Genomic DNA, 13,899 nt, shown 5'->3' with positions numbered 1-13,899 from the left:
GTAATCACCTCCTATCTGCTCTGCAATTGTTTGTTGTTCCTTAATAAATCGGGGGAAAAAGACAGTAAAACACCCTGGCAACCATAGTGCCACATTCATTGAGTGCATATTTTGGCTTTGGTGCAGTTCAGTATTTCTGGAGTTCAGTATTTCACCCAACAGAAATTCTGGTTGTTGTTAACTCATTATTTTATTGTGCATTTGCTTCTTGAAATCATGATTTCTGGATTTCTGAGACTATTGACAATCACAGCTTTTACTGGTAGTTTTCAGGGAGAGAAAGAAAACTTTGGAAACATGACCCATGTATTGTCTGAAAGAATAAATAAAAACAACCTACTGTTCATAGTGAAAAAAATAAATAAATCAGTGTTTTGTAGCCAGCATCATAATATTTCATTCATCTAAGAATTTTTGGGTTTGAACACTTGTGACTAGAGTATCACTTTTGATCTAAAGAGGCCTAAATGTTGCACTAAGATTTTTTTCATGGTGCTGAGAAGTAATCTGAACATTTTACTACCTTAGGCAAGAAATCATGATGGAGAGTGAGGTATGAGGAAGCAGCATTAGACCAAATCCTATCTTTTACTTTCTTGTTACTACTTCTTTCACTTATCTCTGAATTTAAGGTCTAATATGAGGTATTAGACCTTCTGTGAAGAACAAGGTCCCAACTTCCTTTTTGCTTCTGAAAGAGCTTAACAGGTGCAGCCACTGTTTTAGAGTAAATAGAGTTAGTTTGCCATAAGCAATATTATACAGAATCATTTTGCTTCTAATTTATGGTATGAAAGAAAAATTTCTTATTTTGCTCATGAAAAGAGAAAGATTGTGCCTCCTTTGTGATAAATAAAATTATGTGACACAGGCCATTTCAGCACTGGTACAAAAAATTAATAAGATGCTCTCCACTACGTTGCTGCACTAATAAAAAGACAGAATTTCCAGTATTGTCTTTTATATTCAGTACACATATAGAAAATTGGTGAAAAGTAAAATCCCATGACAACCAGTTTTGTCAGTTTTGACAGTTTTGTTAATTGTACAGACGCATTTCAAAATGCCTTAGCATGAGGTCCGAGTTGATTTTTATAGCTATGCATTGGAACTGTGTTGTGTTGGCACAGGCATCTGTGAAGGCTTCTCCAACAATTTCTGCTTGGGAATTGTAATCTTTGTTGGCTGAAATAGTTAAAAGAATGTTCAACAGTTCACTTACGTGGGGTACATTAACGTATTTGCATGTCAGCTCATGCATACTGTAAGTGAATTCTTTGCATTTCTGTGACAATTTTATCATACATTTTTCCATACAATAAGCATACAGTAGGAATTTTTTTTTAAGTATTCTAGTCAATGTCTAATTTCCTTTAGGTCTGTTGATTTCACTTTCATCAGTAGCCATTTCAATGCAGTTTTCCTCTGTCTCATATGTATTTCCTTGTGTCTGTCCATTTACATAATGTCATACTGATATCCTGTTTTCTTAGGCTGCTAAGCACTGTTTTGATGGTGCAATTGTACTGTAACTATAAAATGTTCATATTTTTCTACACGCTTTTCAAGTAATACTTCAGATGTTACTGTGACCTTGATGGTGGTAACCTCTTGTGAAAATGACAGATGTAGTCAACAGTTCTGAAATCTGTTGCTAAGCTTTTTGACAATTAAACCTATACACTGTATGTATTCTAGGTGTTTCACGTGGTCCCAGCCCTGTCAGCCTTGGAAACCAGGACACCTTGCCTGTTGCAGTAGCCCTTACTGAGTCTGTTAACGCCTACTTTAAAGGAGCAGATCCCACAAAGTTAGTTAAATAGTGAATTGTTTTCAATGTAATAAGTTACAATAAGAAAACACACTGGGTTAACTTTTAATATTGTGGGGGAAAATGTGTTTACATTAGAAGGGGGATTCAAAGGGGTTTTTTTCCCTGGTACAAGTGACAACAGTGGCTTATTGCTCTGTATTGGCCTGCATCCCACTAGGAGTTCAGATATCCCTGCTTTACAAAAATGTGTTCAATGAGAATACTGAAAATGAGAAGGGTTTTTATCATAGTCAGGTAGGTGCTACATGTAAATTTGGGCAGCTAAAAGCACCTCATTCCCTCTGTCACATCCCTTGCTATGCTACTTAGGCCTTGCCTAAGCATAGTTGTGCCATGTTTTCAAAGCCTGAAAAATATCCACCAAGAGTACTGTATGCTTAACCAGCTAAACTTTTTTCTTTACTTATTTCATCTGACTTTCAAGTTGAAAGCGATAGTACATTGTCACAGTGCCACATTACTCTCATTTGAAATAGATCTTCTGTTTTTAATTCAGTTCATCAGATTGTGAAAGTACAGTGATTCCTTTAAAATTAGTATTAAAACTAGGCAGTTAATAAGTTGCAATGAAACTGATGTTTTCATTCTCTTCTAGATGTATTGTGAAGATTACTGGTGATATGACAGTATCATTCCCAAGTGGGATTATTAAAGTCTTCACCAGCAACCCATCTCCAGCTGTGCTCTGCTTCAGGGTAAAAAACACAAGCAAACTAGAGCAGATTCTTCCAAATGCACAACTTGTATACAGGTTTTGTATTTTTTTTAATATAATAGTAAACTACATGATTTGCAAAATGAGAGTTGTTGTATATGTAAATCAGAATTCTCTACAGTCTTGTTGATTTGCTTATACAGAATTTAATTTCCTGAATTAATCTTGCTCAGGTCAGTTCTCTCCACTGCCACCATTAAAAATCTCAATGATTACTGGACTTGAAACTTTATACAGTAGTAACAATGGTAAGATTAAATGATGAAACAGTAGCCTTAAATGGAAAACAAGTAGTAGGAGCTACACTTAATCTCATTTGTCACTTACTAGTGTATTTTTAAGCTGTATCATTTCTACTGTAGATCAGATCCGTTACATAACTGTATCTCTCAGGTGTGTAGCAGCATGCTTGGGAGAATTCTTAAGAAAAAAGGCTGCTGATTGAGAAGGATAAGTGTTGAAACCGCAGCACTTGGAGATCTTTAAAAAACAGAACTATTATAAAAGCTGTAAATATTCAGCAGAAATCTGTTACAGCTGAGCAGTTTCTACCTAATTAATTGGAGAAATTATTTGAAAACTAGTTATGCTTTTAGATGCTACATTTTTTAAATTACTGAAATAAAGAATCACACCATATGCATCCATTCTTCTGTATTTAATTTCATTTTGATCATTCATACTTAATGTAATGAATGATTCATACAAAATTAAATGTAATCTTTTTGTGACATGACAGTTTATAACTGAAATGTTAGCAGAGCTGTATCTGACAGAGTGAATTATACTGAAAAAGTATATTTTGCAAAAAAGTGAAAATGTCTAGTCTTCTTATCTGAGTGCTATAACACTTCACCTCTAATTAGAAAGGATGCATGTCATGGATATTTACGAAGTTAAACCCATATGGTAATAATTTGACTTTTCATCATATACTGCAAAGGGTATCATTTGCTTGGTGTTTATAGACATTAAAGTTTTTAATGGGAGTGATATTTGTAGTGACGTCAGAATTTCTGATTTGAATTGCACTTGGTTGTGGAGCAGCAGAAAGATTTTACTACTAGTTTCATTTATTTAAATTGTGGAAAGCCTCTGTAGTGATAAGTAAGTGTTTACTTATATGTTTTACTGAAAATGGAAATTTCATTAACCACAACAGTGTATTGAGAACCAAATTCTAAGTAAATTGGACATGCTACTGGTATGCAAGTCACTGTTCTAGGACATTCAACCCACTGCAGTCATATTTACTGTGTTCCAGGTGTTCATTGTCAGCTTTCACTCTGCAGGCACACTCTGCACTCCTCCTTAGGCATGGGTGCAGTTCCTCACTGTATCCACAGACATTGAGTGATTTGAATTTTGGTTTTGAATCAGTTTTCGTAAAAGCTTCACCCTTATTCAAAATAAACCTGATGCAACCAGAGCTGAAAATATTCTTGATCTGCAGAAGACCAAGCTCCAGTAGCTCCCAAACAGCATTTTGCTTCTGCAGTCATGTGTGCTCTTACCTACATATAGAAGTGATATAATAAATTGTTACTAAGATTCAGTTGCAACTATAAGTATCTGAGAAACAATTGTTTATAATAATTTGAAAATCACTTTTAATTGAAAACACTTTGAAAGCTTACACTCTCTACAAATATATGAAAATATGGTAACACATACAACACCAATCTTAATTCAGTGCATTAGTGAAGCTATGTCATAACCAAAGCTAATTATGATTTTAGGATTTATTCCAAATTGGATAACGTTCCTTTTCAAATACCACTTTCATTCTCACCTCCCACACATCCTCACGGCACCTAATTGCATTAAAATTGAGTTTTATTAAATGTAAAATCCAAATTCAGCATTAACTCCATCTTGTGATGCAGATCATCAGTGGCTGAAACTCACTGCTCCACAACCTGGAAGGAGAATTTTTACCAGATACAACAAGCAGTTATTTGTCTTAATATTTAGGAAGGTACAATTATGTGTTATAAATCATTAGAACAAATTCTTGCTTGAAATAGTGAAGAAGAGGAACGATCTAATCTTAATTTTTAGACATCCAAAATAATAAAACTCAGTATTGCCTTCTGACTCCTACCTTTCTTTTTCGTTCCAGTGATCAATCACAAAGTGACTCCAGTACTAAGGATTTTTGGATGAACATGCAAGCTATAACTGTCTACCTCAAGAAATTATCAGAGCAGAATCCATCTGCATCCTATTATAATGTGGATGTTTTAAAGTATCAGGTAAACACTTTTTTCCCTTTGAATTTTTTAAGGAACTCTGGCAGATTTGATATCTACACAGAAATTAAAAGAATTGTTCTTTGCCTGGTAGCATGCAGATGAACTGTCGTCTCTCATCTAGACCAGTTCTGGGTATGTCACTGTTTACAATGCATAGGCTCTGCCCAGGCTTAGTGCATTCCTACTATGCTTCATGTCATTCCCTTGGATTCATGACCTGTTTCAGCTTGCTCACACTTCACTCCAATTCATGTGTGCAGGCTTCAAACACTGCTTCTTTAGGTATTTGTTAGCAAAGCCAAATTTTCCTTAGGGGTTTTGTTGGGGGTTTGTTTGAGTTTGTAGTTGTACTGTCTTTGATTTTTGTAATTGCATAACTTTTGGATGCTGTAGCTGATGAATTTTAATATATGAGAATGTATGACGTTCTCACCTCTCACAGCATAATGGAACATCTCATCCTGGAAACGATTTACAGGCACATGAAGGACAAGAAGGTCATGAGGAGTAGTCAGCATGGATTTACCAAGGGAAAGTCATGCTTGACCAACTTGATAAACTTCTGTGATGAAATGACTGGCCTGGTGGATGAGGGGAGAGCAGTGGATATTGTCTACTTAGACTTCAGGAAGGCTTTCGACACTGTCTCCCATAGCATCCTCATGGAGAAGCTGATGAAGTACAGGCTGGATGAGCAGACACTAAGGTGGCTTGAAAACTGGCTGAACAGCCAGGCCCAGAGGGTGATGGTCAGTGGCATGAAGTCTAGTTGAAGGCCAGTAACTAGGAGTATACCCCAGGGGACAATACTGAGTTTACAGTCCTGTTGAACATCTTCATTAATGATCTGGATGGTGGGGCAGGGTGTACCCTCAGCAAGTTTGCTGATGACACCGAACTGGGAGGACCCTCTGGATATACCAGAGGGTCATTCTGCCCTCCAGAGGGACCCCGACAGGCGGGAGAAATGGGCTGACAGGAATCTCAAGAAGCTCACCAAGGAGAAGTGCACCTGGGGAGGAACAACCCCATGCATTGATATATGCTGGGGTCCTCCCAGCTGGAAATCAGCTTGGCAGAAAAGGACCTGGCGGTTCTGGGGGACACCATGTTGAACATGAGCCAACAATGTGCCCTTGCTGCAAAGGCAGCAGATGGTCTCCTGGGCTGCATTAGGACAAGTATTGCTAGTAGGTCAAGGGAGGTGATCCTTGCCCTCTACTCAGCAGTGGTGAGGCCACACCTGGAGTACTGTGTCCAGTTCTGGGTTGTTCATTGCAAAAGAGACATGGACATACTGGAGAGAGTCCAGGAAAGGGCCACAAAGATGATGAAGGGTCTGGACCATCTCTTCCGTGAGGAACGGCTGAGAGAGCTGGGACTGTTCAGCCTGGAGAAGGGAAGGCTCGGGGGGATCTTAGCAAAGTATACAAATATCTGAAGGGAGGGTGTAAAGAGGATGGAGCCAGGCTCTTTCCAGTGATGCCCAGTGACAGGACCACAGGAGATTCCCTCTGAAGATCAGGAAACACTTTTTCCCTGTGAGGTTGACTGAGCAGTGGAACAGGTTGCCCAGAGGCGTGGTGGAGTCTCCCTCCTTGGAGATATTCAAAAGCCATCTGGTCATGGTCCTGGGCAGCTGGCTCGAGGTGGCCCTGCTTGAGCAGGGGAGTTGGACCAGATGACCTCCAGAGGTCCCTTCCAACCTCAACTATTCTGTGAATCTGTGAGAAGATGTTCTGGCTATCAATAAAAAATCTTCATGAAAATTCAAGACAGACTCACCTCAGAGGGAGAACAGGGATTTGCTAGGCCTGCATTGAAATGGTTGAACATCGGAGACAACTGTCTACATCAAAAAAAAAAAAAGAACCTGTCAGTCCAGCTATTAATACCATTGTAGTTTCCACATCCCACATAAACTATATTCCACAATATAGTTTAAAAACTTGGCATACTGAATCTATAAAAAGCATGTTAGGTACACAGAATTCCTATGAAAGATGGAAGGAACAAAACATTTCTTTGGATTGCAGAAATGAGTACCATGGAAGAATGATATCTATTTAAGATCTTTACTGTTGGGGGAAAATGAGGCATTGGCATGCAGAAGCCCTGGCAGATAGAAAAGGTTCTGGGCTGCCAAGGAAAGGCAAGAGGGGCACCAGGACATAGAAGGTTCCTCAAGTAGACTAGGAAGGTGGCAGAGATGCAGCAGGGCAGTAGCACAAGCTCAGCTGCAGAAGCAGCAGCATCCAGCCCTCCTGCAGCAGAGAAATAATGCCTTGAATAGGTAAGAGCTGTTTTGCTTGCTGCCTGTCCCATAATGACAGGTATGGCCCTCTGCTGCTGGCTGCTTGGGCACCTGAATTGGTATGGCACACAACTGCTAAGAATGAACTCATTTTGCCGCAAGCATGCTTCTTGTGTGAGGCAGAACACAAGACTAAAACAAAACTATTTTGACTTATAAAAGCCAGAACAGGAAGAAGCCTCATGGGCCAGAGGCAGTTTAAACCTTTTCTTTAATTATTCTAATTTAAAACTAAAAGTACAGAAATTACTTTAGGCTGCAACAGTCTTCAGAATTCTCCAATTAAGCACACAGAGGTCAATCGTTCTCTTGATCTTTTGTCAGGATTTAGAGTTATATTCATTACCATCATTCCCTAATTCTGCCCAAAAGGGGAATGTTTTAATTAAGCCACTTTCAATGGTTTATTCTTTTACAGGTATCTTCAAATGGCATCCAGTCCACTCCCTTGAATCTTGCAACTTACTGGAAATGTAATGCTAGCACTACTGATGTGAGAGTGGATTATAAGTACAATCCAGAGTCTATGAATGTGCCTAGTATGCTGTCTAATGTCCAGGTTGTGGTACCAGTAGACGGAGGAGTAACAAACATGCAATCACTTCCACCTGCAAAATGGTAATATTAATACTTTTTTTAATTATTTCAGATTCATGTCAGTGTATTCATTAGTGTCACAGACAGTCTGAAAAATTTCACTGGAAGAAACAGCTAATTTTTTTGTCTTGATAAAATGTGTAGTATCAGATGTTTAGGACGTTTTCTGGTCTGAACGGATCATGTGCAGCCAATTCACATAAACTAAAATGAGACAATATGCACCCATTCCAACTGTGTAATAATACAAGCCTTTATGAAATTTCCAATATTTGCTTTCTTTTGGCCAATAGACAGGACAGACATTTTTAAGACAGTAATTTGAAACGAAAATCTCTTAATGGTTAAAAAACATTTTGTGTGTGTGTGTGTGTATATATGTATCGATTACATGGATTATATAGAAAGAGTAGAAGAAATGCAGTTCTTAAAAGGATTTCCTGATTGTTCTAGCTTAAAAATTAGCTTCTAATTGAAATGGTTTTAAAACAAACCTCAGTAACTGAGGAGCTTTTCATAAGCCAGGTAGCACTGTCTCTCACTTCAAGCATCATGCAGATTATTGTCTGACCAACAGCTACCTGCCACCACCTTCTAAGCCTGCATTTACAGTAGCACTTGAAGTGAGACACAGAGCTCAGGTAATTATGTTTCTACAAGTTTGTGAAAACAAGCAGAGGGTAGTGGGACTAGGCAGAGCAGTACATCCCTGGAGCAAAAGGTGAGCAGAATTCAACGACTGCGCCTGTGGTTTGGCAGCACGTAGGTACTTGCCCAGCTGTAATGTAATTCCTGGACTGTTTATTTCCAAGAGGGTCTTTTTAATGTGAAGAGGGAAAAAAATACCAAGTTGAAGGAAGTTAGGCTTCGGTAACCTTGTTACTTATAGATCAGCTTACCTTATAAAGCAAGGTTCAGAAGATAAATAAACGTGATGCATTTATCAGATGGTTTCTGATGTTTCTGGAGGCAATACATTTAAATGTGTTAATTGGACAAAATAGTAATACAGTGTCATTTTAAGTAGAAAAAATCCAGGCAAGACTGAATATTTCTTGACTCGGTATTTCAAGGGAGCAATACTTTTAACCAAGTCACCTTAAGCTTATTCTGAGCAAGGGCAGGTTCGTATCCTGCCTGAACAACATGACTAGAACGTGTGGTGAAGCCAGTCTCCCAGCCCAGGCTTCTTCCACAAGCCCCTCCTCTGTAACAAAGCCTGAGTGAGAGCAAGAACACCCACCCAGAACACCTAGTGTTAGCTAGGAAGACTCAAATCTTAGTGACAGTTTCATTACAGATTCATCAGATTAAGGGACTTGAGCCCAGATTCTCCCTCTTTCACCTAGGCAACTACTGAAGTCCAGAATTCTGAGCCTGGAAAGCTGACCAAAAAAAAACCCAACCAACCAACCAAACAAAACCCCAGTCATGTCCCAGGCAGCCCTAGTATTTGTGTTGTGCTACCTGTTTGGTCTAGTGGATTGGGTGGTGGGTTTTTGGTTTTTTAAAAATCAGTGTTTTTTTAAAAATCAAACTTGACTTCCTGCAAGTAACCGCTACCATCTGTGCTACTTGTGTAAGCTTTCACTCCTGCTATACCAAAGCCAAAAGCAATTTCAAACCTATCAGGACTTCATGCTGCTCACAGCTTTAAATTGTCGACATCCCTTTGGTGGAACTGCTGCATAGTGCTCCAGGAGTTAAAATGCCCTGTCAGCTGAGAGACTCTGGTGCCTGGTGCCCTTTTATGCCCCTTTACAGCATCAGAAGTTAGCTTAAACCCTGTATCTATGCTGACTAGTTTTACTAGAATGGAAATGGAATAAAATTCATGCTGCCAGAAGTCTCACATAGGGGAGAGCAATCAACATTGCTCCCCCTCATACCGTCGTCATGAAGCATAAAGACATAGCTTTCAAACTGCTTCCAGGGTGTTTGGCCTGTCCTCACCCTTTGAGACTACTGAGGGGTTTGAGTCGGGGAGCCATAGCTGCGGCATAGGACAGTGTTAACTGTATAAAAAGGTGGCGTGTGCTTCTGAGCTCTGCTGCTCTGGGTCAATGCAGACACACCCTTCACTTTTTCTGTTTGCTTTGACAGTTTTTCACAAACTTACCTTAAAATGATCAAGTGTTTTTATAAACCTCTGTTTAGAGATGTCTGCAACATACCAGTGTAAATCTAGGGAATTAATATGCTAAAACTGCTGCTTATAACTAACCTACCATTCTCTTACAGGAATGCAGACCAGATGAAAGCATATTGGAAAATATCTAGCATTTCGGAGAAGTCTGAGAATGGAGGCAAGTTGCACTCTTTTGTTTTGTTTTCTTGTACAGAAAAACTGTAACAGTAAAAAGGTAATCATTTTAGCCTCTGCACCCTCATGCCTGTTTACTCATCTTCTCATGCTGTATCCTGTTTACCACTTCACCTTCTTCTCAATTAATTTCCTCCTGAAAGATTCCATTAACAGTGAGATGTCAAAATATAAATTTATTAATTAGCTATAAAAGGAAAAATAGTGAAGCCCCCTGAAAGCAGTTAGTAGCTCTAAAACAGAAGTTAGACTGGATAGGAAATTATTACATCAATGCTATTTGGAAATAAGCAGTTATTCAAAGGAAAATATGTTTAATATCTGTGTCTTTCCACACACTGACAATTGAAATAAAGTAGAGGTAAGTGGAAGAACTGGGGGGAAGGAAAAAAAAAAAGATCCAAAAGTCCTGTGCTGAGATAGACTCAACAATAGATGATTCCTGACCAACACTTTGAGGGGCTTTGTTTTGACCATATACAACTCCAGGGAAAAAAACGAAGCTCTGCATATCTGCTCAGAGTGGTAATTTATACAGCATTTTGTAAGGTACCAATAGCTGTTCTCTGCCCAGCTGCCTTTCCCTGAGGTCCAGTTGATGTCACAGCCCTTGCAGGTGCAATGTTTTCCTGAAGCAGAAAAAGAGGGGCCAAAGGAAGGCATCTCATCCTCAAAGCCTCTGTGGAGAAATGAACTCATGGTGTAAAGGAAAGGCCTTTACCCCCATTAAGAATTTAGTGAAGGGCATTATGAAAGCATAGATTTGCTTGTAAATATGACTTGGTTCATATAGAAACCACAAGCCTGGAAAGGGAAGACCTATTCTATTCCCACAAATGCTGCAAAGTTGTCGTCATCATTCAAACAAAATCAGAGAGAATTTTATGTGACAGAGGTTGTTGGTGTACTTTGTAATTCACTGACCTCACAGTTCTTTGCCATCTGTCTTCCATTATGATTACATAGGGATAGCCCTCCCCCCCCCCCCCCCCCCCCCCGCCTTTCCAAACTGTGGAGCTTCTTTTAAAAGAAAAAATCATACTAAACCACAAATGCAGCCAGATGAAGAGCTACTGTACACTTGCAGAGCATCATAAAATGGGCTGCCAGTGATGCGATTGCATCTTGTGTGTGTTCAGCAGACTTGCACATATCCCACTGCTTCTGCTATATTCCCTTCTCTTCCCACCATCTTTCTTCCCCTTTTCTTTGAGTATAAAAACATAGTACTCACAAGTCAGTGTTTAAGAGGAAGTAATACTATGTTGGTCTTACAGAAACAAAGGGAGAAGTTGTACAAACATTGTTAATATTAGGACAAACATCTTGAAGTTGTCTTTATTCTGGTGTATAGGGTGGGAAAATGTTTTGAGATTTTTATGGTCCAACACATTATGTGAGCTGTCAATTGCAGAGAGAGATGAAACACAGAACAAATCTTCAAAGCACTTGAATATATGAGTTTCCATACTTACAGTGGAAAGAAGTTCCAATTTACTCAAACTATGACAGACCTACTGAAGAAATGAAATGGACCTTAAGCCAAATTTATCAAGAAGCCATTGCATAAAACAATTTCATTCATTAATTCGCACTTTTACCCCAGCAACATTTCCGTTACTAACTTTCCTCATCATTTAGCAGTTCGTATTGACTAGGAGTAGCAAGTTGTTTTAAAGAAGTAAAAATACTTAACTTTAATTATTCCACTATTATTTAAATCTCATTTTTCCCAGCATAGTTTGCAAGAACAAGAAAAGCCTTGTTTAAGAACTAGAAAAAGACTAGTGACAATGTTGTGGGTTTTTTAAAATGCCTTGCATTGACTACAGAAATGTACTTAAAGTAATTTTGAACTACTACTGCTTTATAATAGCATCGAAGTGATGACACTTCACCACTGTCTCTGAAAAATCAACTGAAATTTGTGGGGAAAAGTATTTAATCAGACCTTGTCTTTATTAGAAAAATAAGAATTTCCTTCCTCTGGGTACATTACTGTATAGCTGCATTTCTTCCAATGGTTTTGTTCATGTACATTCATCCAGACAGATCATGACAACATTTAAATATTCTGATGTACTTTCAAATCTGCTAATGAAAAATACTACATATGAGGTAGGTGGTATTAAGTCCTTACAGACCAGCAAGCATAAATGATCATTATAGGGTCCAATCAGATATTTAAAGTATCTATGTACTTTAACATAGAGAGTACCTAATCTCTTATGAGATGACCGTGCTGTCTGATAACACATTCTGTATAATCTTGCAGAAATGTGTATTGTTTCTCTTTAAATCATTCACTAGTCATTGTCTTAAACAGCATATTGGAAAAAACAGACTTGTACTCTCATCTCTTTAGAAAATTGATGTAGGACTGCTGCTAGGAATAGATCTCAAAGGTCACCATGTTAGTTTCACTTCTTACAACTAAAAATTTGGGGAGATCATCTTGTCCTTACAAAACAACTAGCTTTTCAGTTTTGTTATTTTTATAGGTTCTGGATCCCTCAGGGCAAAATTTGAACTTTCAGAAGGACCCAGTAAACCAGCAACACTTGCAGTGCAATTCATTAGTGAAGGAAGCACCCTTTCAGGAGTAGATGTAGAGCTCGTAGGCACTGGCTACCGGCTTTCCCTCCTTAAGAAGAGATTTGCCACTGGTAAGACACTGACATGCTTATAGGTTCAAATTAATAGTTATATATTCTAGAGTGTTAAATTATAAAATATGAAACTGTTAAATAAGTGATACATAAATAGTTGCTTTTCATTAAAACATGGCTGAAAACTGTTTCACAGGTTTTTTGTTTTTCCATAGTTACTCAGACTGCTCCCAGGAAAATACTGACAAAATCTGTTCTATCTACTGACTGCAAAAAACCTACCTTTATTTTTCAGGACGGTATATGGCAGACTGCTGATGTACCTGTGAAGGTCATTGGATCAAAGGAGTGCAAGAAGCTCACTCTGCCCTCTCTACTTTTCAAACACTATTTTAACATGCATTAATTTTTTCAAAATGTTGACCTACTTTGAGGCTGAACTACAAAACAGAAAATGCACTTTTAAAAGTCATTTTGCAAACTTTTTATTACTTTATAATAGCACTGAAGTTAACTTCAACACTGTCTGTAAATGATCAACTGCAATATTAGGGAAAATTTGTTGAAATTCTAGTAAATTTATATAGAGGAAGTCAAAATAGTTATCCATAGTTGTAATGAAAGTATGAAATTGTATGTTATACTGTAAACATTAAACCTAAAAATGTAGGAGAGCAAGTAAGAAATATTCAAGCTTTCCATAAGTAATATTCATTTTTCAGATTCTTTAATTGCCAGTTTTTAAAGAAAGCAGAGGCAAAGTCTCATGTAGTTCTTCTATCCACTCATGCCACAAAACCAGCTGAGTTAGAGATGTATAAAAGAAATGTAACTTGATGCCCGTGTATCATATACTATTAACATGTAAGTTGTTTTATATAGGGTTTTTTTCCTAAGTGCAATGTGTTACAAAATTGCAAAAGACAGCAGAGATTTACTTCTGCAGTTAGTAAATTTTATGGGCGTTGTGATTGTTTGAATTAATGCTGTAGATTTAATTTATTTTTATATGAATTGCATAACATTTGTGCCTTTTAAAAAAAGCCTGTGCCTACCCAATTTGTTATTCACATGCCTCACTTCCTTTTTCAAAGTTTGGCTCTTCATCCAAGAAAGCATGCTGTTTGTATAATACACACAACTTTATAAAAATTCCTTTGACTGGGATTTATATAGAAGGCAGATTTGCAAAAACTGGAGATTGTTTTAAAAGATATTTAAAATACTGGATTACTTCCTCATGGGGTAATTG

The 13,899-nt window shown here is 38.0% G+C and overlaps 1 protein-coding gene across 3 annotated transcripts in view; it reads left to right on the top strand.

Moving 5' to 3' along the window:
* FCHO2 (FCH and mu domain containing endocytic adaptor 2) overlaps positions 1-13,693 on the top strand; it is a 96,355-nt gene extending 82,662 nt beyond the window's left edge. For all 3 annotated transcript variants that reach the window (XM_075526329.1, XM_075526328.1, XM_075526330.1), the window contains 7 exons: positions 1,699-1,810; positions 2,430-2,585; positions 4,672-4,804; positions 7,537-7,736; positions 9,957-10,021; positions 12,540-12,704; positions 12,943-13,693. In XM_075526329.1, coding sequence (XP_075382444.1) covers positions 1,699-1,810; positions 2,430-2,585; positions 4,672-4,804; positions 7,537-7,736; positions 9,957-10,021; positions 12,540-12,704; positions 12,943-12,965 — 854 coding nt within the window. In that variant the 3' untranslated portion in view covers positions 12,966-13,693. The remainder of the gene's footprint in view (positions 1-1,698; positions 1,811-2,429; positions 2,586-4,671; positions 4,805-7,536; positions 7,737-9,956; positions 10,022-12,539; positions 12,705-12,942) is intronic.
* Positions 13,694-13,899: the final 206 nt, after the last annotated feature.

Source organism: Mycteria americana, chromosome Z (assembly GCF_035582795.1).
Source record: "Mycteria americana isolate JAX WOST 10 ecotype Jacksonville Zoo and Gardens chromosome Z, USCA_MyAme_1.0, whole genome shotgun sequence".
In the NCBI taxonomy this organism is placed as follows: Eukaryota; Metazoa; Chordata; class Aves; order Ciconiiformes; family Ciconiidae; genus Mycteria; species Mycteria americana.
This window is presented reverse-complemented; position numbering and strand designations above follow the sequence as displayed.